This window comes from Eretmochelys imbricata, chromosome 18, assembly GCF_965152235.1.
Source record: "Eretmochelys imbricata isolate rEreImb1 chromosome 18, rEreImb1.hap1, whole genome shotgun sequence".
Lineage (NCBI taxonomy): Eukaryota > Metazoa > Chordata > Testudines > Cheloniidae > Eretmochelys > Eretmochelys imbricata.
Window position 1 is genome coordinate 12,746,150 of NC_135589.1, and position 27,780 is coordinate 12,773,929.

General features: G+C 42.7%; 1 protein-coding gene across 1 annotated transcript in view; it reads right to left on the reverse strand.

The window, feature by feature from the left end:
• The window catches only part of PEX14 (peroxisomal biogenesis factor 14), a 104,742-nt gene that overhangs the window by 50,775 nt on the left and 26,187 nt on the right, over nucleotides 1–27,780 (reverse strand). Inside the window, exon 3 of the mRNA XM_077837423.1 lies at nucleotides 535–619. Coding sequence (XP_077693549.1) covers nucleotides 535–619 — 85 coding nt within the window. The remainder of the gene's footprint in view (nucleotides 1–534; nucleotides 620–27,780) is intronic.

Below are 27,780 nucleotides of genomic sequence, written 5' to 3' on the forward strand. Positions count from 1 at the left end.
TGAGACAATATCGGATTTGTCAGGATCTGTCCTGCTCCTGCTATAGAAAGAGTCATACATGGTCAGTAATTTGCCATTTCAGGCTGAAAGTCGGGCTGACCCCAAACTTGACCTTAACCTGACCTTGTTTACTCTTACCATGTCTCTCTTCCTTCATTCTTCTCTCCGGCTCTCTTCTAAAGCAGTTGACCTTTTAACTACAGCTGGTCATTTTAAAGCCAATGTCATTAAGGAGTTAGAATTGACCATCTAGCCTGTAACTCTAAACTGCCTCGCTTCTGAAGACCTCTACTGGTAGTTAACCCCAAAATTCCCATAACTCATTCTACAATGCTGTGTCTGGTGCCAATATTATCTCTGACTTGCCGGGAGGAAAATGAAGCTGCCTTGACTCCACACTAAAAATTTCCTGGGACAAGAGAGCTTTTTCCCCTCAATACCTAATTTTCCACAGCAATAACTCCTGGCCTACATCACACCCCTAAACCCCCTCATTAATACTAAGAAAAGAGAATGAGACTGATGAATCTGTACCTTTTTTCTTGAGAAATGCTCTTCTGGTTGCGAGCGGACTTTGGCGGACCCGGGAGTTCTGTAGAAACTTCACTGCTGTTGCAATCTGATTAGGGTGAGAAGATTGGAGAAACAGAAGAGTGAAAAGCTCTGAGTTAAGAACATTCAAAATTCTGATTCTAAATAAATTCTGAACTACAACACCAGGCATCAAATCCAGCATCAGATGTTGATGGGCTGGACCAGACCCTGGATCTGACTTTGGGGAATCTTTGGATCCAGATCAGAATTTGTGGCTCAGGCTCATCTCTAATCAGATAGTACAGTATTAATATTTTGACTTAGGGTTAGAAGTTAGAAGTTTCTCCTTGAACATCTTTTACCAAGCTGAAACACTGCTTAGTGTGAAACAAACGCCATTAGGATACCTGAGCCTGTTATTAGCAGGTGAGAGGTTATTTTCCTTGTTCTGGATCACACTAACCTACCAAAGACATAAAGATTAAGTTTTATTTTCTGAGTGACCCAACTGGGCAGGCAGATAAGTGGTTATATTTATGCTCTGCTGTGGTAGAAGCTATATACAGCTTTGGTCTAAGAACTTTGACTTCATTATGCTCTAGAAGATGAACCTTTAAGTGACTTAGGACTTAAAGGCCCATATTTCCACAGAGTGTAAGGACTGGGATGACATTTTTTGCACACACACAATGATTGCAGTCCCTTAAAGTGCCAGTGAAAGGTGCTGGATTCCTCTCTATGTACATTGTGTATATAACAGGGAAAGTCTCCACACACCCCTGCCCTCAGGCCTGTTCTGGAGGAATCACCATTAAGGATATGAGGGGAGTTGACTCACCATAGCCCATTCAATCCTTTGTCTCTGCTGATATTATCTACAAGGAGGCCAATTTTGCACGAGTTGTGATAGTGCTTTTGATGCAGTGCGCAGAGTTGAGACCCACCAACTCATTTCACAGAGTCTGCTGAGCAGCCACCACATTGTGACTACTATGGGTTATACCACACAGCACTAAGGGAAAAGCTCCATATTCCAATATTAATCCGCTCAGCCATCCAGTCCTGTACATGGTACACCCTGCTGCACTGTGGAAAACCATCTGATCTGCCGCTATAAAAGTCTTCTGCTTTGGATGTGGCACAGAAGGGGATAACCTGCTTGAAATTGACTTAGAAGACAGACACATCCATATTGAGGTGAGAGATTGCTCCCTCCCTGCACTTTGATGAAGCTGATCTTCCATGTACAAGGAAGAAGAGTGTGGTTTTCACCCCAAATGGTGGCATCTGCATTCCCTATAAGCTGTACTGAGTACAAGAGGAGGAGAAAGAGGATTTGCAGGTCTCAAGAAGTGCAAGCTACAATGCAGCTTCTAGAGTTAAGATTTAAAGTTGTTTTAAAAAAATTTCATGACTGAAAAAAAAAAACCCAGCATCACTATTGAAATGAACAAGTTTCACCTTGGTTTTGAATCCAGCCCTTGGAATATGCATTTCTGGTCAGAGAGCAAAGTTCTGATGGGTTTAATGGCACTTTCAATGTACTCCTCAGTGCATTCCATCAATGTGTTTTTTTTTTTAAATTGCATCTCTTATTTCTTTAAATACATTAATCAGGCTAGTGTAGGCAAAACGGATCCATTGGACAATGCAATAAACATGAATTATCATCTATCCAACATGCATAATGGCTTAAAAATACATAATAGCAGGTGTAGTTTAAATGATTAGTTATTACACCTGTGGTGGGTCTGATTCAATTGGGGAAAATCATCTTTAATAGGTTAAAAGGTTTAGATCACTAGGCTTCCCTTAAAGTGGCTGTAGAGAGGGTATGATGGAATACGCTGTCATTACTAATTCATTTAAGAAAAACGTGGGGGATACAGCAAAGAACAGCATAAACGAGCGAATCCAATTTAAACATCAGGTAAAGCAGAAAACACCTTTTAAAAAAGCATGATAAATGAATTTGGAAGGGAGATGAAATTGACATCTTTATTTTAACGGGAATTTGACAAAGTCCCGGCACACTTCAAAGTTAGGGGGGAGGGGAACTGTTGGATTTTTTAGTTTACATTCAATAATTTCAAGTCATAAAATAATACAGCAGAACACCCCACATAAAGTACATTTTGGTCTCGTTTATGTGCCGCTTGATCTGTCCCTTGGAAATGCTGGCGACAGGCAAATCACGCATTTAAATGGCTCTGATATCACTACGCCCAATGCAGAAATATAAAGCACCCAAACTAATAACTTTAGGATAATGTGCTGAATAAGAAAGATGCCCAAATAAGCAGACACATAGATGTGCGAACATATCAAAACCACTTTCCTTCTTATGTTAATTACTTGTTTCTTTGGGAACTCTTCCACATTCCCCTCCTGCTTCTAGTGAGCTAGTAAATCAGAAACAAAGGACTTGTCGGAACCAGAATGTGGAAAGCTTTTGGACTCATACATTAATATTAATCAGTTTATATAAAAAAAATTAATCTAAAACAAAACATTTTCCCTTCTGTTATTTTCTTAAGTATATCCATTTTTAATGTTCTATTGATTGCAGCCATTTATTGGGAGATATTTTTGTTTTGCAAAATGTAAACATTTCAACAAAAACATTAAAAATAATAAACCTCCACATTAAAGAACTAAATTATTCAAACTACCTCCTGTATCATTTTCCTCTGACGTCTTTTTACAAAGGTCTTGATTTTAAAACAATGAGACAAAAATAACACCTAAAAATAAAACAAGCAACAACAAACTTTACAAAAACAAAGTCCTTAACTATTACATCCCATCTCCAAAATGTCTCCTGAGCCTATGTTTCTCTAGTTTAGAAGTTTGTGCTTGCCTTTAGAGAAGAGATATATTTTTCTCTTATCCTCAACTGAATCTCCTTCATTTTCCTCATTTATCTTGTGTATAAAATGTTCATATGAAACAAATCTGGCCATGATAACATGCCCATTTTTTACAAGACGGGACAAGAGTGGTTTCCTACTTTCTAAGGATCATTCTGTTTGAACGAACAAGAACAACTGCAGTCCGTTAAAAAAAAAAAAAGACTTTTCAGTCCCATGCATAGGTGAAAAACTATACAGCAAATAGAATTCTGACTCAGCTGGAAACATATTGTTCCATACTATTTCTGTAACATTTGTAACACTTGACCAAAATTTTCTAATATTAGGACATTGCCAAATAGTGTGCATAATCATATTACCAACTCCGATTCTCAGATTGCCAGCACACAGTGGCCAGCAGACCACATTTAACCGGCAGATCTCTGTCCTTTATTTTTCTTAACGAAAAATAGTGTATTCAGTTGTTAAAAGTGAATTAACATCATAAACCTGCTATCCCACCAGCCTTTTTTCTGCAATGGAATCATACGCAGACATACTTTTGATCAGAAATAGTGTGGGGGAACACTGCAGCAGATATTGGGCTATCGTTTGATTTTCTAATTAGAAGATGAATGTGACGATTCATGGGATATATTTGTGCCCAGCCAAATTACATAAAATCAGGCAAATATTCCACCTCAATGTCATAGATGAAACATGGAGACAGGAACTTTACTGCAGATGTTGCGGGAGTGCAGCAAGCTTGAGAAATTCCGGGCTAAGGCACTGCACTTTGACATTGGTCCAAAGTCCCGCACCCACACCCCCAATCTCCCTCTCCTCTGGTGTTGGAGAGGAAGATGAAGTCAGCCCTCTTTACTATTATGCTCACAGCAACAGGGTTTTTACATAAGGAACCCAAGCTGCTTTATCAGCTGCTGGCATGTGAAAAATAAAACACATGGTTCAGAAGATGATTCAGGGGCAAGCAACCTCTTCCCCACCCCCTTCCAAAAAATCATCCCACACACTCACAGCTATGCAGGACTTGAAAACAGAGATGAAGATGGAAAACAAAATAAAGTGCCACTGGGGGAGCAATGAGTGAGACATTTATTAGATCCCCTCATATTGGGAATCCTCTGTAGGTTATTACTGAATCGTATTTGTTCACAGAGCAAGACTTCAGGATGACTTGGGAACTAAAGGTTGGGTCTGAGATTATACATCGTGAGGGGAGGTCTGTCTCTGAACAGCTTTGTGTCTGTTTAAATGCAACCTGCCTTTTCATTGAGCAACGGAGGCACAGGCCATGAACTATGCCCAGATAGTTTACATTACATGTGCGGAAGGCAATCAACACTGGCAATATATATGACGTATGTAAAAGTATTGGGAGTTATTTTTTAAAGTGTATTAAAAATAATATGGCAGTATTAACAAAAGCTAACCTTATTTTAGCCAGAGCAGAAGGCCACGGCTGCAGGGCAAATGGAACTGATCAATACACAGCCTACTGCAATACCCCCTCTCCCCCTCTCCCCCCAGTGAGAGGCTGCAGGTTTGCAAGGCTCAGAAGATTAAATTGTCTGTGAAAGGTTTCTGTACTCCTACTCCAAAGGAGACACCCAGAATCCTGTTAACAAGCATCAGGCTAAAGCCAGCTCACATTGTAACAAGGGCTGACTTAAAAGCCTGGCACCGTGAGCAACAAGAAAACCCCTTCAAACAGAAATGCTGCATTTTAGTAAGAAATCAGTGCTCTGTCAGGACTAACTTGACAAATATGGTCATCGGTGACACAAGGAAATAGTTGCAAAGCAGCTGTTAATCAGCGAAACACATTGTAGAACGCTGATGCTAGCACTCATGAAAAAATGCAAGGGGCTAATTACGAAGCCATATATCTCACTAAAGAGGCAATGTTCCTTGAGATTCCAGGCAGAGCTCTCTAGAGTCAGGGTCCTGGGACACCACACACAGAGCTCTCTCTAATCCAAGCTTCCAGTTCCCAAGTCAAACCCCACCTTTTCTTAACGCAGGGTTCAGGGTCCCAGGACCCCCAATTTCACAAAAAGTACTTGTTCTTTCTAAGCAGAATATCTGGAGGTCACTAATGAGAGAGACATGGCTCTAAGGCTCCGAATGTACATTTCCCTGGTACACAGAGCTTTCTTTCTGGCCCCCAACCAGGACGGGACCCCCACTGCATGCTGCACAAACACGTATTAAAAGACAGCTCCCAAAAGTTAACAGGCAAGAAAAACCTACATGAACTTTATTTTACAGTCCTAGGAAGTCAAATTTAATAGCTCTCACTCAAAATATATAGAGAGAAATGTATGAAATAGAAAGCAAGAGTCCCAGGATCCAGAACCCGAAGGAATGAAGGTAGAAAAAAAACAAGCTCAGAATGAGATTTAAATCAGGGATCCTGAACTGAGAGAGCAAAACAGTAATGACGGAGGAAGAAGGTTCAATAAAAATCTAAAATCAGAAGTCTCAGGGATCCAGAAACTCAGTCTAGAAAGAGTTCTATGAATTAAATCTAACTCAAGAATGACAAGATGACAACACCCAGGAGAAAAGTAAAAAATATTATATGCCACAGACTGCCTAGCATTCAGTAATACTGGAAAGAGCAAGGCACTCAGAAATCAGATTCAAGGTTGGGCATGGAAAGATGGGGATGGGTTTCCATTCAACACTCAGAGTAAAACCACCAGGATGGCAGCAGAGGCATAACCTTGGGACAGACAGAGTTGCAAGAGCTGTGTAAGCACAGAGCCAGTACTCCCCCTAGCTGAGACCTGGGGGAGGCGCAGGATCTGAGCGGCTGGGTTCACCAACGAACGCAGCCCAAATTAAGTGTTTTCACTCAGTGGAAATGAAATGTTTTGCAAGATGAAACAGAAAGAAAATTGAGGTTTTAGGTAATTACTAGTTGGCATTTACATATCACAGGCTGGTTCAACACCTATTCATTTTCCCCTTTTATTTTCAATTTTTTAAAATTGCTAATTAAAATGAACATATGACAGGGATGGGGGGAAAAAATTACTCTTCCTCCTTTTCTCCGGGACGACAAAATCCAGATCTACTTTAAATACATTTATCTATAATTATCACACACAAAAAAGCCCTGCTTAATTTACATTAAGATGGTGACAGAAAAAAAATCAATAAAAGCCAGAAAAAACCAAGCTAAGGCGCCTTCATCTCACCTTGCTGTGCCTAGTTAATACCAAAGGCAGGAGACTTCCTCCACTGAGCTGAGACTCCTGGCACTCCCTTAGCACAATGGAATGAGTTAAAAGGAAGAAGTTGCAAAATCCCAAGCGTTTGTTCGCTGCTATCCTATTCGCACTGATTTGAATCAAAATCTTGTAGTTATCTACCCATGTTTTGTGGGACACCTTCTCCCTTCACTTACTTTTCTTCCTCTTATTTTTTCAGTATTCTCATATCCACAGAAATAAGACCACACAAACACCCCCATTCTTAGCTCCTTCGTTTCAGGAGCCATTTCACATTTCCTCCAGCTGATTATAGGGGCCTGATCTTTCCACCCCCTCTGCTAAGGTATAACCAGCCTTCGCAAAACCTCACCATTGTCTAAGAGCCTTCTCCTCTGCAACCTTCCTCTCTCTCTCTGCGCTGTGGACTCTCCATCTAGTTTTGAATCTCATCTCAAAATACCTTCTCCCTCACATATACCTCTTAATTTTTCTCCCCTTCAGCTTTTTAAATGTTAACCTTGTAACTTTTTTATTTAACTCCACAAAGCATTCCAGGATACAGTTTGTATGAAAAATGCAATAAAAAATAAAGTTTTATTGTATCATACATTAAGGACATAAAACATCCCTGATAGCAGCCTACAGGAGCTGACATGATAGACTAATATATTTTAAGGTCTATTGTGTAAATATGTATTTAGGGAATTCTAAAGCATGGTATTATTGACCCAAGTCTCTCTTAAAACACATTGATATATGAAGTAAAAGCCCTTATGAAAAGTAGCGACTTCGTCTGTGCAGTAGCCACCTTTCAAAATGAAATATGTCTGTCATCTTAAATTTTTTTGGCTCTGGTTAAAACATGATGGACAGCTTGCCAAAATTTCACTCTTAAAAGAACAAAGCTGATATTAAGTATTATACATTTGCAATAAATAAACACCAGAAAACTACACATACTTTAAAAGAAACACAAGCCTTAAAACAGCCAGACTCTACAGAGATACATACATATAAGTACACATGTACACTCGCACACATCACACACACAAGGAAGAATGTGTATTTTTTTATCTCAGAAAGGAGGATGAGACATTGCAGTCCCCAGTTCAACTCAAAATAAATTGTTACCCTCAAGTAATAAATGCCTGAAAAAACAATTTATAAAGAAATCTCTAATAAAACCTGTAATTATAGCTGTATTAACAAATGCTTCTATAAAATTCAAGCCAATAAGCTGCATACACCTTTATTCCTGGAGTGCACTGTCAGAGGGTTTTTTGGAGGGGACAGTAAAGAATTGTATTTCCTCCCATTCCCAGAAGAAAAATACGCATACTAAATAAATAAGCTTCTAAAAGCCTCTTTTTTTCTCATTTGTTTGCCTTTGGAAACCTTCCTACAATTGTTGATGCTACCACCAAAGGAGATTTTAGAATGGGGGGTGGGGGGCGGAGGAGAAGAGATGACATTTGCCATTTGCTTGGCTTTGAAACCAACTGTCAGGAAATTATTTGAAGTCCTGTTTACAGAAATAACTGCAGTAACCTCAGTGCTGAAAGTGCTGGATCATTATGGATATACATGGATCAGCAGGTCAGTGCCCCAGGGAAGTGGGTGAAGGGTCTGGCCTCAAAATATAGATGATGCCAGCACGCCAAGGGCAAGTAAGGGAACTGATCCAATGGGATAGGTGCTAGATGATGAGGCAAGGTGAGGAATTTGATTTCTTGACTTCCATAGGCTCCCATTTTATAACTCTTCAGGGTAGCATCCCAGTTATGTATTAGCTCCCTTTAAATCTATCCTTTGTAAAGGAAGCTTAGAGAGCACTGAAGTTCTGTGCTGTAAAATTAATGAAGGTGTCAAGCTGTTGCACTGAATCACTCCAAAGGAATGTAATGACTCAGTGTCCAAGATGCTCACTACAGGAGAACCGTGAGCTCACCCTGTTGTCTCCAAGACTAAAAATATGCAGAATATAATAATCAGAGTTAGCTGATGGCAACACCCCCAGCCCCCTCACCCCACCCCACTGACATTCTGAAAAATCTCAGTCCTGACAGCTTTTGAAGGATTGTTCCTTTTACCCTAACTACAGTATCTTCAAATCTGCTAGGATAAAATAATAAGTAACTGTCTCATCCTTTTAAGCACAGGACAAACAGGAATTGGTAGATCTCCATTCACATGCAATTACACTGTAGGATGACTGAGGAGGGGGAGATGGGAGGCTTGTTTCCTGGCTAATGACAATATCCAAGCATTAAAATTTTAATTGAATGTTAGACTCTGGAAGGCTCATCACCCAAGAGAGATGCACCAGAACAGGGTCATTGTTCAGACCAACTTGGCTTCCTGTGATTCCACAGGCAAGAGGCTGGCTAACCAAAGTGCATAAATGATTCAGACTCCCTTGCAGAAGGCCCAATGTTTTGTCCCATTTGTGGAGGTTGCTACCAAAGATGTAAGCAAGGGAAATGAATCTTGTGCACTGGAGAATCAGCACGCCACAGTTTCTTGAACTTACTGTATAGAGAACTGCTTGATGGACCTTCCACTACTTGGGCAATGCATGGTGAAAACTGGAAACTGTGTTTTCCTTGTCATGACAGGAACCATGTGACTGGGGCTGAAATAGGGGTTTGTGGTTGGGATTCTTACACCTGATGGTTAATTTAGTCCTCACACACTTGTACCTTGGCCTGTACCTCAAAAACTTCAAACATGAGTGCATAGGAGCACAGTTGGTTGCGGAGGGAGAAGGGAGCCAGGCCTGCTAGAAGAAACTGGCAAACAAAAGGTCTGATATTGGAAATGGTTGAGAAGCTGGAAATACAGACAAGTACACAATAAATCATGCAAGCCACAGCAACTGGGAAGTGGCAGAGAGAGAGGAAGGATATAGAACATTTAAGCAAATGATAATTTTACATAAACATCTTTAAATTGTCAGCTCTTTGGGACAAGGACTGTCTTTTTGTTCTTTGTTTGTACAGTGCCCAATGGGGTCCTGGTCTAGGACTGAGGCTCACAGTTGCTACTGCACTACAAAATAACATGATGAAGCAGCCTATGCAGTTTGTAACTGTTGTTAATTGCTGCTTTAGGATAGCAACTTAGTATGGGTCAGAAAAAACTGACTGGCAAGGGTTGGATGGTCCTGGGCAGGGGGTGGGGGAGGTGTTAGAGGCATACAGTTTTATTAGTTCAAATTCAGCTACGTCACTCGTCTTTGTCCAGTTTCCAACAGAGAAGACGCCCACATCACAAAAATTCTCCTTCAAAAGAGGAAACCTATGTGAGCAGTTTCAGAAGAGAGTGAATGGATATGGAGACTGAACTTCATTTTCAACTCCTAGGATGCTCACAATGCAAGGGCAAGTGTGGGCAAAGCTTACACAGCTGCTGTCCATGTTATAAATATTCCAGGAACAAAGAGAAGTTTTCATTTTCCGATGGGGTCATTTTGGCAACTTTCAGAGATCTCATATTTACTATTTAAAGAAACAAAGCAGATAGGTGCAATGATATATTCAAGATAAGGCTCAACCAATACAGCAGCATATATGCACAAGGAATTCACACACCTTGTCTCCTGCCTTCTCCACCTAAAACCTCTCAGCAAATTCCTACAGTCCAAGATCAAGTTCAAATGTCCAAAAGGATTAATACCACAGAAAACTATCCTGAAGAAATCCTGCCCCTGCACAGTTTCAATGCAGAAATCTTCATCTAAACCAGGAGACACTGTGAGTGAGGCACGGAAGCTACAAAACAACATTGCTTATTCCTTAAACCTTGGAGCAGTCAGCATATGTCAAGGATTATTACAATTAAACTTTTTACCTACTAAAAAATTAATAAACAATTACCCGCCTCAGGAAAAAAAAACCACCAGCCTTTACCTACAAAATGCTGCAGAGAGCATTAGCACCCACCCTGAATGTTCAGTCCATACTACTGCAAAGCATTAGCACCAACTCAATGATTGGTCCATGCCGCAGCAGAGCACTGGCACAATACTGAATGCCTGGGTCCACGCCAGTGCAAAAGCATCAGCCCAATATTCAGTGCCTGGTCCAGAACAGCAATCTAACTTTTTCCCATCTTTAGAACAAAAGGAAGATGGTTTGATCTTTTCTACTTCCCTGGCCTTAGTACATTAATAGGTTCCTTACAGACTTTCCTGATTATCTAGGGGTACCAAGGTGTGTATGTACAAAAAGGCTTCCAATTTTCCTTTAAAAAACAAAACAAAACAAAAAAACTCCATATATTTCTTCTTAAACAGACCAGTGCTACTTAGTGTCCTCCCCAGCCCAAATCAATGGTAACCCAATTGGAATGCCTTCAAGCTCTGTCTGAGAACTAGTGGAGAGATCAACGCTTTTTATCTAAAGGATTATGGATTGCTAGTTGACCACATAACACACCCAACTGGCCATTTTAAAATACCGCAAAGGGCACGATGCCTCACTCAATTTTGAGAAAGCACTGCAAAGATTTCCCCCTTTCATGCAGTGGTCCTTTGCCTGCCTGCCTGCCATTTTCCATGCTTTAAACATACAAAGATTTATTAACCTTTACAGTAAAAACAAATAAAATAATGATGAAGCAAGAACGCAGTGAGGTAAGGGCTACAGCTAGCACCATTTATCTGCGGAAATCCAATTAGCGCTCAAGTGGCAGAGATACCTGGAAAAGTGCTCGCAATCGAATCAAAAAATGATACAAAAACATTAACCTGATGGCTAAAAACTCCACATTTAAGCAACTAAAGTAATAAAGGCGCTTTTATAGAGTATTTTCTATATTTCATTAGGTCCCAAATGGACGAGGAGCCCTAGAGATGCATTTCCTGGGCTTTGGGAACCTCAAACTAAATAACCCACTTTTTTGTTTTAAAACAAAAAAGGGAACAACATTTCTTTGTAAGAATGACAGGATTAAAGCTGCTTCTCTGCAATAGCAACATGAGCAATGAATGCAAACTCAGGAAGCCCTGGGGCATACACAAGCCCTTTTTGGTCCATATGCATATTCATTCGGTACCCACTCCAGGTTAGCACAGAACAAGGTTGGGGTGACTCTGCCATCCAAGAGTGTCTGGATTTACTCACACTCTTCTCCACTGTAGTGTTCTGGCAGAGCACAGAATGCAGGTCCCTAACATCATCCCATGAACATTACAAGCTACAAGCTGGGCAAACTGGCCCAGGTGATATGAGTTGCTAGGCACAGCATAGTTCTTAGCAGGACAGGTGTCCATAGCAAAACCGATCCTTTTGTTGGTAGTCTCAGGAGACAGAGTGAGGACTGAATAAACTCAGACAGAACAGACCCCAAGAGATGGTGCCCTCCAGATTAGTCAAGTCTTGTTAGCAGGAGTGTGAGCAGGGAAGCCTGCAATGCAACAGTCCATGCTGCACTTGATCTGAGGTACTTCAATTACTTATGCTATCACTGCCTCTTTCTACCAGCATTAAGAGAGGTCAGAGAAGTGTTAAATGCCCCCATCATCAAGGGACCACTAAACCTCTATGGGAACAACCTGCACCGTCTTTAAAAACACGTCAGATGAGATAGCACTTCAAAAGTTTGATGTCCCCACATTTGGCAGAGTCTTCCCTGAAATTTGCTAGTATTAAATGTTATGGTTGTTTCCAGTATCAATTCATGAATCCTGTCCTTGAGCTTTACACTGACTATACACCTGGGGCACATTGCATTAAATGCAAAATACAATGCTCTGAAATGTAAGTGATGATCATCCATGGAAGTCATTCCAGGATGGATAAGTTCTCTCAAACGCAACAGCCTTTCCTGAAGTGCATCCATCAACAGAACCCCACAAAATCACAGAAACTAGAGAAGGAAAAGACCTAACAGGCCATCCACTCCACCCCCTGATAGTGGGGGATTGCTCCCTACAGTTTATTTTTAATGCTTTGTCTAGTCTACTTTTAACAACATCACGCCTCCACCATCCTCCTAAGGAGACTATGTCATAGACTAATACAGGGGTTCTCAAACTGGAGATCGGGACCCCTCAGGGGGTCATGAGGTTATTACATGGGGGGTCACGAGCTGTCACCCTCCACCCCACACCCCGCTTTGCCTGCAGCATTTATAATGGTGTTAAATATATTAAAAAGTGTTTTTAATGTATAAGGGGGGTTGCACTCAGAGGCTGGCTGTGTGAAATGGGTCACCAGTACAGAAGTCTGAGAACCCCTGACCTAATACATTACACTAGTGGTGGGCAACCTGCAGGCCACACACCGCCTGTCAGGGTAATCCGCTGGCAGGCCGTGAGACAGTTTGTTTGCATTTGCACGGCCGCCCGCAGCTCCCAGTGGCTGCAGTTCGTCGTTCCCAGCCAATGGGAGCTGTGGGAAGCAGCACAGGCAGCAGGGACGTGCTGGCCGCCGCTTCCTCCAGCTCCCATTGGCCGGGAACGGCAAACAGCGGCCAACGGGAGCTGTGGGCGGCTGTGCAAATGTAAACAAACTATCTCACGGCCCGCCAGCAGATTACCCTGACGGGCCGCAGGTTGCCCACCACTGCATTACACAGTCAGGAAGTTTTCTTGACACTAACCCTAAATTTCCATTTCTTAATTTCACCACAGTACTCTGAGACTTCAGAATGTGATATGAACACATTTAGTTGTAAATATCTGGAAACAGTTATTTCCTCCTCTTACTGTTCTACTCAGCAGTTACACAGACTGATATATACTGGACTGAACATCCCTATGTGTGGTATTCTCTTTCTGCAGAGTATTAATTAATTAGCTTTTGGATGTCTAGAAGCAGAGCCAGCCTTCAGAGAGCACATTCTTGTGTATTTTTATCCCTTGTGTATCAGTTTATGAGGCGGAATATGATACTGGTTTGTACTCTGAAAATCTAAAAAGTTTAAATTAAAAAAAAACCACCCCACCACCATTCCAAACAGATTGAACACAGCAACATTAAGACTTTCTCTTGTACCATCAGATGGGCACTGTGTAAGAACCTCAGTAGATACAGAGACCTTCTATACCAGTTTGGAGTATAAAGTTAACTTTTATTATTCTATGTTTGCATATTGCCACAAATGTGTAAATGTTTTAATAAATATTATTATTATTATTATTAACAACAACCACCACCACCACCCACTAGCCTGGAGGGGGTGTGGAAGAGAGAAATATAAGTGGGAGAAAGAGGATGACGGGGGAGAGAAGAAAACAAGCTTTCTGGAACATGTCTGGAAACCAGAAAGCTGAAAGAGAAATCATTAGCAACTCCATAGTGCATTTACAGTGATACAGTGCGGATCAATTCATTTAACGCTGCCCTGTACATTTACAGAAAAGTACCTTTGATATAATAAAGGCTCATAAACACGCAGAAATTGGGTTAGACCTGTTTCAAATTCCTGCCAAACAATGGTTCAGAAAAATGAAGCTCTATTTTAATTAGCTGGACTCACGAGTGATTTGATAACAGCAGATGCTGTCTGGATGCTTTCAGCTTGATGGGCTCCACATACATGAACTTAAGAGTAGGTTTGATGCAATTAGGTCTTTCTCACTGCTCCAACATGTGTCAGGCTCAGGAATCACTGGCTGTGTGTACCTACATCTTGGTATATTTGGAGAGTTAAACTTATCTGGAGGAGAATGAGAAGAGTGACCATTCTAGGTTATACAGAGAGATAAAGGTTTTTTGCGAGACCCACTTCCATAGGCTATGTCTACACCTGAAGCTGGGGTGTGATGCTTAGTTCAAGTAGACATACTCCTGCCAGCTTTCATTCAACTAGTGCACTAAAAACAGTAGTATACCCATGGAAGCATGGGCTAGCCACCCTGTGTAAAAACCTGCCTACTCAAGCTGGGCATCACAACCCCAGCTTCAAGGGTAGACCTAGCCTATGTTTCAGCAGTTCTAAGGCAAAGGAAGGGGAAAGGCCACACAGCAAATTGCGAACAGTGTCTGAACACAGCCAGACGTGATTCTGGATCTAATGAATAAGGATCTACTGATCCAAGCTGGTTCTTGGCATGTAGACTTTATAACCATACCCAATCCCAGACCAACAAAACTCTGCCCTCTTAACTGTGGTTTCAACTCACGCCATCCTCTGTGAAAGCAAGAGATACTCCTTAACAACACCTTGCATTACTGGAGGGGTTTCTAATGTCTACTCTAGTCAGTAAGGCAACAACTTCTTCCCAGCATTGTTCCTTGTACCTTCTTCTTGACAGTTAACATTGACTGTGCTCAGAAGCATTCAGACATTTTGATATCTTGGTAAGCCCCAGCCCCTGTAAGCTGATCTAAATGTCTCACTCAATAGCCATAATGTGCAGGCTTCTGCCAAAGGACATGTGCAATGAAGGAGCCATTTCAAAGCATCAGGGATAACACTAATAGGAAGCCTTGATTTGTTAATTATCTGTCAGTTTGTCACAACTGGGCTGTAAGGAGTGGGATAACTTTCTGCACAGCTCTATCCTTCCCTAAATGCTGAATTGGGCTGTCAAAACCTTCATCCCATTGCAAGAGGCTGAGAGGAAGGAATGCTGAGCTATCCTCTCCTCCTGTTCCTCCCACTCCCAGCAGGAGACGCTGCTCTAGACATCCACCCTCCCACCACTTCTCCCGAAGCAGACAAGCCATACACAGAACGACCTCCACACCATCACCACTGCGCCCAGCTCAGGCAAGGGACATTGATAAGCCTGAGCACTGTAAATCAGGGATGAAATTCCAGTGTCAAGAGAGCAAGCAAGAGCCATTTATTCTGCCAAGAGCCCGAAAGATGCTGCCTGCTTCTGAATCAGCATTTCAGGGCAAGGTTTCGGAAGGCAGGAAGCTTGGCTCCCAGGAAAGTAGACAGACAGAGATACACAGATAGATACATAGCCAGATAGATAGATAAAGGGGTGGGGTAGTGGCGGGATTCCCTCCCTTCTTACATCTCTGCCCCATGTAATCCCCTAAGCAGGGGACAAAGGGTCCAGGCTGTGAAATGGGATAAAGCATGCGATACCCCCATGGAGACAAAGCCAGCAAAGCGGAAAGCAGGCTTTGACACAGCATTAGGATTTGCTATAAATGCTTCTGCCTTTTAAATCCAGCCAAACGTGACCAGTAAACCGTGCAAGCCTTGGGAGATCCCCAATCCCTCCTCCTCCCTGAAGACTACATCCAGCGTAGCTCCCCACCCAGTCTTTCCTCAGTAGTCCCGACAGTACTTAACATCTACTGTAATTTGAAGCACGCTTTGATTGAGCATCTTCCGCCAAGGAGTCCCTTTAACATAAAAGCACTATTGTCTCCCTTTTTCAGAGAGGGAAACACAAGCACAGACAGTGACTCATCCAAGCAAGTCAGGGACATAGCTGGAATTAGAACTCAGGCCTCCTGAATCCCAGTCTCCCACTCTCACCACTAGACCAAGGGTGGGCAAACTTTTTGGCCCGAGGGCCACATCTGGGTATGGAACTTGTATGGCGGGCCATTAATGCTCACAAAATTGGGGGTTGGAGGGCAGGAGGGCTCCAGCTGGGGGTGCAGGTTATGGAGTGGGGCTGGGGATGAGGGGTTGGGGGTGCAGGAGGGTGCTCCAGGCTGGGACTGAGGGGTTCAAAGGGTGGGAGGGGGATCAGGGCTGGGGCAGGGGGTTGGGGCATGGGAGGGGTTCGGGGGGGGCAGGCTCCAGGTGGCGCTTACCTCAAGCAGCTCCCAGAAAGAGCGGCATGTCCCAGCTCCAGCTCCTACGTGGAGATGCGGCCAGGCAGCTTTGCGTGCTGCACTGTGCACAGCCACCGCCCCTGCAGCTTCTATTGGCTGCAGTTCCTGGCCAATAGGAGCTGCGGGGGCAATGCATGGAGCCCTCTGGCTGCCCCTACAGGTAGGAGACGGAGAGGGGACATACCCCTGCTTCCGGGAGCTGTGTGGAGTGGGGCAAGACCCCGACCCTGCTCCCTGGCTGGAGTGCCAGAGCAGGGCAAGCACCAGACCCCGCTTCCTGGCAGGAGCTCGAGGGCCAGATTAAAATGTCTGGAGGGCCGGTTATGGCCCGGGCCATAGTTTGCATACCACTGCACTAGACCAATGCTGACTTCCTGCACAGACAGCCCCTCTAGTCCCCAGTGTGGGACCCACCTAGAAATCTGTCTGGAGTGAAGCAACTGGATGAGCAGATCCACCTCAGGAGAGGGCTGCAGAGCTGGTCCCTGGAGGGGAAAATGCTCTATGTACACTGGAGTTTTCAACAAGAGGAGAAAAGGCATAATACACAGAGCATCTGTTTGGATCTTCCACACCCAGACCTACACAAGAGTTTAGGAGCCACCTCCCAGCTGGTTCTGGGGGCCTCAGGGCGTCCCACAAAGATCCTTCCGTGCAGTGACGTAGATATAAGGGTGCAGAGATGATAAATAGGACAAACACCCAGAGGAATCACCAACAGTACAACCAGAGGAGTAATGGGGGATCGTTAGCTCCCAACTCTTTTTCTGGGCAGGGTCTGTCTCTCCAACAGGATTTGCCTCCCAATCTCCTTGGCCTTAATAATATCACCCTTCCAGTCACAGGGTGCGACCTGCATTGTACGCAAGCGCACACGCGTGCACATACACACACATACAGGTTCAGCTCTCTGTTAAAAGAAATGAATAAAGAGGAATTCAGTAAGAAATTCTGCCAAAGCGTGAGTTCCAGAATCTGGTTTTGCAGCATTCTTGCCCACAGCCCGCAGTTCTGGGTGCCTCCTTACACTTCCCCATCTGCACAGCCTATTTCAGATTCAGATTTCTCACACCTATAATTACAGCTGCCCTGTGCCAGGCTCCTTTAATTAACGAACATCTTGTCTCCCTTTAGAATCAGACTAAGCAATTTTTTTTTATTAGCACCCATCACCTTGGTATCTAAGCTAAGGGGGATATCTCATACCACTCTGTGAGGAGTACCGCAGGGTGCAAATGGCCTCCAAAGCAACCGCTTGCATGCTCCCCTGTAGAGAAGGCAAGGAGAACTAGGATCTGAACCCAGGGGAGTTGCAGTGAGGGGCTGATGCAACACCTTTCAAACTTAATTACACCCAGAGAAATGACACAACTTAGTCCTGAGGAAAATGCCTGGCATGAGAACCTTGGTGTGCTAGTCAGATGCTGCTACAGTGATGAGGATGCTTCAGTCCAAACGGGAGGGCAAAAGCAAGAACAAAGAGAAGCATAAACACAGCCAGTATGCTGGAGACGGGGCAGCCTTATGACCTGCAGGAGGGCATGACTGGGCAGAGTGGTCTTCCCTGGTACATCTGCCAAAGAATGGAAGTTGGGCTGGCCAGTGAATTATGGGTCCATGCGGAGCCCCAGAAGAGCAGGATCCCCATTTCATTACTTGTACTTAAGGCTGGCTCTCAACTTGGGCCTATCTCCCAGGAGAACAGGAGATCGGATTCCAGATGTCCTCCACCCAGCTCTTCTCCCCACCATCGCAAACATAGGCCCTGTCTCCTGTCCCGCACAATGCCATTGTAATGGAGAGCCCTGAAACTTCCTCTCAACTCCCTGGCTGCAGCAGCTTCTTTAACCGTTGTTGGTGTTTTGTTTTTAGACACAACTCTCTCTTTTCTTCAAAGTTGTTGCACCTGATTTTCAGACAAATTGCAAATTAGTTGCCATGGAGAGAGAGCAGAATTCAGGATACAGGTTGGATTTTTCAAGTCAGTGGGATTTGAGTAGGGGAGAGGAAGGAGCAGATGAGATGGCGAACATCCTGGGATTTCTCAGGACAGGCGGTCATCTAGCTGCACAGCGCGACTTCCCCAGAGAGTTTTCTCAAGGGGAAACCAGCCATCGATCTTGGGACACACAACTTCCAGGACCGTTCCTTATCTCAGAACAGCCTCTGCTGCGAATTCCTGCATGCGCTTTAATGTTTAAATTATTAAATGCATTAATGTATTTACATTATTCAAGTCTTATGTGCATTTTTCTAAGATAATTTATGTATAAGAGTTTGAATGTCCATGACTGTTAATGTCTACAACCCTTCCTGTTCATTATTGATTCTGGAAGGGAAAAAAAAGTCAGTGTTTTAATGCCTTATTTTTAATGTATTAAGAGTCTGAATAAGTGCATTCTCTTTTTTCTTTTGTAATTTCATAATTTAAGTAGTGCATTTATTAAACTGACACAGTATGAATTGTGGTGAAGTCTGGCACAGGTCCATGCTGCCAACGCAGTTCGACCGACCATCACGCTACTCTGCAAATCAAGTACAAGTTCGGCTCCTCTTGTGGCAGCTTTTACTCTCTACCTGAAATCAGAGGAGGAAGGGAGGGAATGAAGGAATCTTTTTAAAATGAATTTTCTTTGCTTTTGATAGGGTTTCCTCTAATTCCTACACAGATCTTTTTATTTTATTTTTTTTAAGTAGATGAAAGCTTCCTTATCCAGTTTAGATATGTCTCTATTGTAATACAGACCTGATTTTCGCTAGATATAAGTAACACATGTGGATGTGCCCTGTGCATGGATAGAAGAGCTACTTACATTTCTATAGCGCCTTCCAACCCAAGCAGGGCCAAAGCTTTTCACACATATAAACTGAATGTTACTGTTTGTTGTTTCCACGGGTAATTCTGCACATCATAAAAAGTTTTATTTCTAAAAACCTCAAGTTTTAAACGGATATAAAAATTATACACAGGGGTCACGTTATCCACTGCTGAAGTGCAGCTACTTCTGGAGCAGAACGCAGCATCTGTTTAACAGCGCATGGCCATAACACACGAGAGTTAGGGCAAGCAGGCTACAATATCCAAACGAAAAGGAAGGAATTCAGATCAGCAGAATATAATGGTTCTGCTAGATATATCCACCTGCCTCTACATACAAATGAAATCGGTATAGATATGAATATATAAATTGTACCTTAGTTGTTTACAGACAAAACTGCTGCTTTGAAAGTCCAGTTTTTATTGCCCCACAAACTCTCTGCCAGCTGCATTTAAATGGAACAATACTGACACCCAATGGTTTGTTAGCTTAACCTCTGGACACACATTCCCTGTGGATAGCCGCAGGGATGAATCCAGGGGGCACCATTTCCTATACCAATATGGTAGCCTCAACTCAAATCACCTATCAAACTGCTAATCAAGACGCTGAACTGCTGAGAGCGCGACTGACTGTACTTTGGCACCATATGTAATTATGCATGTGTGACTAAGCTACCCAGTATATTCTGCATAATTACAGCTTGCCTGGCACAGTTGCCAGCACAAGCATGAACACACACGCACACATAATGTATGCACAATATTGTACCTATGGACTTGGGAAAAGAGAGAGAGAAAGTTGCTGGCTGCTGTTTTAAGAGCTGACTCTGCCATTTCTAAGGTTAAGTTTGTGGGGTTTTTTTGCTACTCATTACCATTCTTTAACTGTTACAATTTATATCAGCATATAATGTTAAATAATTACAGGGAGCGGAGCTCACTCTAGTGAGGATATAAACGCGCTGTGGGATTCTACAGATTTAAACAAATAACACTCACAGCAGGGGGTGAGCAGATGAATTAGCATTAATATCCTGCCTGGGAGATCCCAGTGCAGTGCTACTGCTTAAATACAGATCTCTTCCGTAACAGGCAACATGACAGCTACTAGCAATACAGTCCATTGCATTTACCAGTCAATATAACAACGGCAGCTAAAAGAATGCCCTTGTAACAATCCATACCAAAGCCAGCTAAAATAAATAACTTCCCTTTAACAGTCTATATAGCAGCCAACTACATTAAAACCTTCCCTTTTAAAGTATATACAATAGTCAGCTAAATGGAAGAATTGGCATGCTTCTTTGCAGCCTCAGAAGAGAAGCCGAGCATCGAATGGGCTATGGAGACTGAACTCCCCTGTCATCCCTATAGGGGTCCCTTCCATACCAAAGTGGGGGGAAGCTTGCAATGCCACTCTCATGCAGCATCTGTCGTACAAGCAGAAGGTTTCGGTTTCTGGAGCTATCAATTTGTTAAATTTCAGAAGGATTAAGTTCCCTTTTCTCAAAAATAAAACAAAACAAAACAAAACAAGCAAGAGAAATTCTTCTTCTGATCAGAACAATCAGATGAGCACAACTTTCCCTCTGATAGGGGTCTATGCATCCAAACTTCCTGATATTAGCAGCAGCCCCTTTTTTCGGTTTCTAATGGCTGTTTTGCCATTAAACCCAGAGATGCTCCATCTCAATCTAAAAGGAGACACCAACCACAAACTATTTCTTTAAAGTTAGCCACTAATTTGTCACTTTCTAATACACTGTGACAGGCTGGTAAGTGCCCCTAGGGCTACGTCACAGTTCTTTGTGTTGTGACAGGAGCTGCAACAGATCACAACATGAGCAGTGCACACAGTGGTTGTAAAGGGTGGGGGCCTGAAAACTATGGGGAAATCCATAACCACAAGTGGATTACATCAGAAATGTGCCATTTTCACACAAAGGGCCCAATTCTGAGCTCACAAACCTGAGCCCACTGATTTGATAGAGTGGCTCTAGATTTACACTGAGTTAAAGTTCAGAATCATGCATGCAGAATTTAACAAATAAAAATGCATTTCTATTGTTTACAATTAGAAAGTACTGCAGATAAAAACAACAACAATTCATATTGAATTTACAATATATGAGCTGCTGTACAAATAGTAATGAATCACTAGAAAATAAGAGATTTCTAGATATCTTTTCTGGTTTTCCATATTGCTATGGAATTCTGCCATGGACCTACCCTCAAGTTTGCTGGCTTCCTAGAAAGGAAATACTAGAATTTTGTTAGAAATAAGAAAGAAAAGCAGGAATGGCATGTATTCCTTAAAATTCTACAAATGAAAAACATCTGTCTGCTTTCCTTTTCAGAAACCTGTTCCTTTGGGCATATATTAAAAAACACAAAACAGGGGCCCTACAACCCCCACCAGATGTTTAGCACCTGGGGGCTTTTCAAGTAATTGATCCAGACAATATTTTTCAGGTAGCAGAACAAAATGGATCCCTACATATTTTTATATTGCCAATACATGCAATTTTCAGCTCTTTAGAGAAAGCTCAGTTACAATCACTTTTAAAATCTTCCAAAAGAACCATGAACACACACACCACCTCAAACTCCAGTAATAGTGGTTTGAAGCTTTAACAGTATTTTGCAAAATGACAGTTAGTAAAACAACAAACATGCATAACAGTGAGTCATCTGGTTTCTAACTTCTGAGTCAAAGGGGGCCGATTCCACACAAACCGAAACCTGGCTCTCTGACTGCTTGCATGTTTAATGATTTGTATCTCTGCACCACAGATTCAGAACAGGATGTGGAAGAAAAGAATGAAAAGAGGATGGGGAAAGAGAGATTGGGGGTTGGGTGGGGGGAGAAATGCACTTCTTTACTGTCCCAGTATCATTGCAAATAAAGGCCACGTCAAGATTTAAACCATAATAATGGAAGGGCTGTAAAGGTGCCTGTTATAATGTTTCCTCTGATATTCCCTTTCATAAAATGCTCTCCTTATGTTGCATGCTTTGCAATAATACATGTAATGTTTGTGAACTAGCCCCAGTGGAGACTCTGCATTGTATGAAGCTTTACAGAACACAGTATTAAAAACCAGACCGTCCACTTCCCAGCTCCCCAACACTAGTGCCTGCTACACCCATCTCCTCGCAGAAAGTACAGCAAATATGAGAAGACAAGTCACCTAAGGCAACCTACAACAAAATCTGCTCAGCTGAAAACAGAGCTGTGCGTACCTACACAGTAGTGCGCAGCACAGGGTTACCCCTTTATCCATTCCAACACCTCACAGGTTATGGATAACAGCCCTTCCCCTAGCTCCCGCTTGTATCAGCAGGACCCTTACACCTCTTCACTGCAGTGGCAGCCAGGAATGCTGCATTGTGCGCTTTCTCTTGGCCATGCCAGGTGCGTTTGTCAATTCTGTAAGCCTCAGCATGGCAGTGCCCTGCCAGTGCTGAGAGCTTCTGCACAGCAACGTACTCGCCAGGGCTTTGGAGTGGAGCCTGCTGAGCAGCTCTGGAGCAGTGGAGCTGCAGGTTTTTGCCCGGAGCTGGAGCGGAGCCGGAGCACAGCTCCAAAGCCCTGGTACTCGCAGTAGACAAACATACCAGCTGAACATTGGACACACAAGGTTCAAATGCTGGAATCTCTGTCTTTGTGTCTGTATGGCAATCCCTGCTCCTGCTCCTGGCTGGGGCAATACTTTCATGAAAATTCAGGCTTGATTTGGACCCCCAGATGGTTTAAACCTTCGATGTCACAACTGACCAGCGATGGAGATGGACCTAGTGCTTGGTGACCCTTACCAGCAACGTGAGAGACTCAGCCATTGTTGTATGGGGTCAAGGCAACCTGGTGTTGAGAAAGGCATTACCAAAAATAGGGCCCAGGGAGGGCTCATCACAATCTTGACTATAATTCTCAGTCATTGCATAGAAAGTATTTATATCCTGTTGGCAATGTGTGTAACCAATGCGGCTCTCCCTGTCAGGGCTGTCAATTACAGCCTTGACTTATGAGGAAAGATTAAATGAGCTAAATATGTAGAACTTGGCTAAGAGACCAGGATGGGGGGAAGGGGGAAAGAGGCAGAAACAACATGATAACCGTCTGCAAACATCTGAAGGGTACAGATGCTAAAGAAGGAAAGGACTCATTTATGGTGGCATGGGGGAATAAACAGGAGTGACGGAATGGAACTAAGAAAATTTAGGCTGAAAAAAAGGAAAACTTCCTGACAGCAAGATGTACTAGGCTGTGAAATTATTATTACTGTGGCATTTAAGTGGGAGCCACTTAAAACAAGACTCTACAAAGCACTAGTAAATGCACTGGCCAAGGAGAGATAGAACAGCTAATTGAATACAGTGCCTCTCACTGTGGCCTAGTGATGGTCCCAGCAGATCATACAATGATGCTTCTTTTCCTTGTTCCCATTTTGTAATAATTTTTAATAAAAGCTAAATATATATCAGTATCTCCTACCATTCATTACTTTTTCATGTGAGCAACTGCCATAGGGATTGTCAGGGATGGTCTAGGCAATGCTTAGTCCTGCCTTTAGTGCAAGGGACTGGACTAGAAGACCTCTCAAGGTCCCTTCCAGTCCTATGATTCTATAGCTGCCACTGCTGTGCATGTTATAGAATTGTGAATCGGAGGGAGATGGTCTATGCAGTTGTGAATGGGAGGAGAGAAGCATCCATCCATGAAGATGTTTGAGGATTCCCAAGGTAAGCAATCGCTGCAGCTGTCACAGAAATGTTCTGAGAATGGGAGAGGGCCCACGCTATGAACCATTAAGGAACCCCTGATCTCAGGTTTTTCCCAACTCTAACCTTTTAAATTCTATTAACTTGGCTGCTGTCCTCCATCTCAGAGAACAGAAGAACATAAGAATGGCCATACTGAGTCAGACCAAAGGTCCATCCAGCCCAGTATCCTGTCTACTGACCGTGGCCAATGCCAGGTGCCCCAGAGGGAGTGAACCTAACAGGTAATGATCAAGTGATCTCTCTCCTGCCATCCATCTCCACCCTCTGACAAACAGAGGCTAGGGACACCATTCCTTACCCATCCTGGCTAATAGCCATTAATGGACTTAACCTCCATGAATTTATCCTGTTCTCTTTTAAACCCTGTTATAGTCCTAGCCTTCACAACCTCCTCAGGCAAGGAGTTCCACAGATTGACTGTGCACTGAGTGAAGAAGAACTTCCTTTTATTTGTTTTAAACCTACTACCCATTAATTTCATTTGGTGGCCCCTAGTTCTTATATTATGGGAACAAGTAAATAACTTTTCCTTATTCACTTTCTCCACACCACTCATGATTTTATATACCTCTATCATATCCCCCCTTAGTCTCCTCTTTTCCAAGCTGAAAAGTCCTAGCCTCTTTAACCTCTCCTCATATGGGACCCGTTCCAAACCCCTAATCATTTTAGTTGCCCTTTTCTGAACCTTTTCTAATGCTAGTATATCTTTTTTGAGATGAGGGGACCACATCTGTACACAGTATTCAAGATGTGGGCATATCATGGATTTATATAAGGCAATAAGATATTCTCCGCCTTATTCTCTATCCCTTTTTTAATGATTCCCAACATCCCATTTGCTTTTTTGACTGCTGCTGCACACTGCGTGGACACCTTCAGAGAACTATCCACGATGACTCCAAGATCTTTCTCCTGATTAGTTGTAGCTAAATTAGCCCCCATCATATTGTATGTATAGTTGGGGTTATTTTTTCCAATGTGCATTATTTTACATTTATCCACATTACATTTCATTTGTCATTTTGTTGCCCAATCACTTAGTTTTGTGAGATTTTTTTGAAGTTCTTCACAGTCTGCTTTGGTCTTAACTATCTTGAGCAGTTTAGTATCATCTGCAAACTCTGCCACCTCATTGTTTATCCCTTTCTCCAGCTCATTTATGAATAAGTTGAATAAGATTGGTCCTAGGACTGACCCTTGGGGAACATCACTAGTTACCCCTCTCCATTCTGAAAATTTACCATTTATTCCTACCTTTTGTTCCTTGTCTTTTAACCAGTTCTCAATCCATGAAAGGATCTTCCCTCTTATGCCATGACAACTTAATTTATGTAAGATATGGCTGCATTACATTGGTGGCATGATTCCTGTATATTTATCTTGTAAAGTGCTTGGTGATCCTTGGACAAGTCATTCCATCTCTCTGTGCCTCAGTGACCCCACCTTCAACAGAGGGATAGCACTACTAACCCACCTGCCAGGGGACCTGTTGTGAGTTTCAATGGCTTTGTAAGGTTTCAGAGTAACAGCCGTGTTAGTCTGTATTCGCAAAAAGAAAAGGAGTACTTGTGGCACCTTAGAGACTAACCAATTTATTTGAGCATAAGCCACGAAAGCTTATGCTCAAATAAACTGGTTAGTCTCTAAGGTGCCACAAGTACTCCTTTTCTAATGGCTTTGTAAAGCACTTTGAAATCTTCAGGTGGAAATTGCCATTTGTTATTACTGGACGAGAGCTCATGTCTCTGCAACTCATTCAATCCTTGATGGTCAACAAGGGAGTCAACCATGATAATAGTTATGGCGAGGTGGACACTTGTCCATTAGGCACTGAACTAAGCCCTTTCAGGGACATGGAAGGATTCATGTTCCCCTGAGTAAAAGCGAGAGGGGAGACAAAATCAAGGAAAGTGTGAAATATTTGCAGGTAGGTGTAGTTTGGGAGTTGAATTTTTCTCATAGTTTCTTGTCTTATTTTACTCACCAGTCATCATATTAGCCCTCTCTGATTAAGTTAAAAATTGATAAAGGCAACATGTGTCTGAGCACAGCAGCAGAGTCCAACTGCCCAGGAGCACTAGAGACAGGGGGAGAGTTAAGATTCTCAAGGGAAAGGTTTCAGGGTGGGAATTAAATAATCTGGAAGCAAATGACTCCCTGAAGAGCAAGACTCCTGCATAGAGTTCTTTCAAGAGGCTGGAAAAGCAGCAGATGCGGTGAAGTTTTGAGGCTGGTGTCTCTTCCTCTATGCAAGAGGAATCATGAGTGGATGCTGCCCTCTATAAGCCATGCTGCACACAGCACATTCTCCACTCACGTTTGGAAAGATACCATTATCTCACCTTGATCCCACAACACGTCATTACCCAAGTGTATGCAGTGCAGGCACCACATTGCCGCGCGCCATCACCTGTGCAGAATTAATAGATGCCCTTTTCAACAGACAGGATGCATGTTACAAAAGGCTCCCACTCTTGCTGGGCAGGCAGGGAGTGGGGCTGCCAAGCAACACAGACTCACCAGCTGGCAGCTCAACACTCCAACGGTAAGAATGCTTAGCAGGTATAGAGAACTTTACACCTCAAAAGCATCGTACAAGCATAGTGAAATTCATCATGATTAAAGGAACACTGTCAGATTGAAAATGATTGCCAAAAACTTTGAATTTGGGTGCCTAGCACGCACTCAAAAAGTGGGCTGATTATCAGAGCAGCTGAGCAACCGGAGCACCCACTGCCGTTAGTAGGAGCTATGGGGGCTCACCACCGCTGAAGGTCAAACCACGTATTTAGATGCCTTACATTCAACACCTTCGTTTTGACATTTCCGGCCTGACAATTTAAAAATTAATTTCCTCACCTGTGTTTGAACACCTTTGAGTATAAAAATTATTTTAAAATAATTTTAAAAGTCTAATCAACTTTTGACCATTAATGCTGTTTGCCTGAAGAAGAAAAAGCTTAGTCAATTTCCCTCCTCAAAATTCAACTCTGCCAAAACGCATATAGAAAAGTGCAAGCTGATGACAACTAGGCAGGTGATGATTTATGACCACTGCTACTGAATGACTAAGCATTTTGCACATCCTATAATTTGTTACTGTCTCCCCCACCCTCACCCCTCAGCCTGCTTGTTTGTCTTATCCCCCTGTTTTGAATGGTCTTTTGGATTGTAAACTCTCTGGGGCAGGGACTGTCATTGTTATATGTCTGGTTTCAGAGTAGCAGTCGTGTTAGTCTGTATCCACAAAAAGAAAAGGAGGACTTGTGGCACCTTAGAGACTAACAAATTTATCTGAGCGTAAGCTTTCGTGAGCTGCAGTGAAGTGAGCTGTAGCTCACGAAAGCTTATGCTCAAATAAATTTGTTAGTCTCTAAGGTGCCATAAGTCCTCCTCTTCTTTTTGTTATATGTCTGTACAGCACCTATCATGATGGGACCCCAACCTGTGTAGGCCCTTCAATACTACTACAAATGTTAAAATGGCAGCAGATTTCCATGTCTGATGCACTAGCACAATGCTGCAATGTTTGGGTTATAAACACAGCAAGAGGAGGAAGATGAGTGACATTCACACAAAAATACTTACAGTAGAAACTGAGTTATGAATACCTTGGGAATAGAGGTTGTTCGTAACTCAAATGTTCGTAACTCTGAATGAAACATTAAGGTTGTTCTTTCAAAAGTTTACCACTGAACATTGACTTAATACAGCTTTGAAACGTTACTATGCAGAAGAAAAATGCTGCTTTTAACCATCTTAATTTAAATGGACAAGAACAGAAAGTTTCC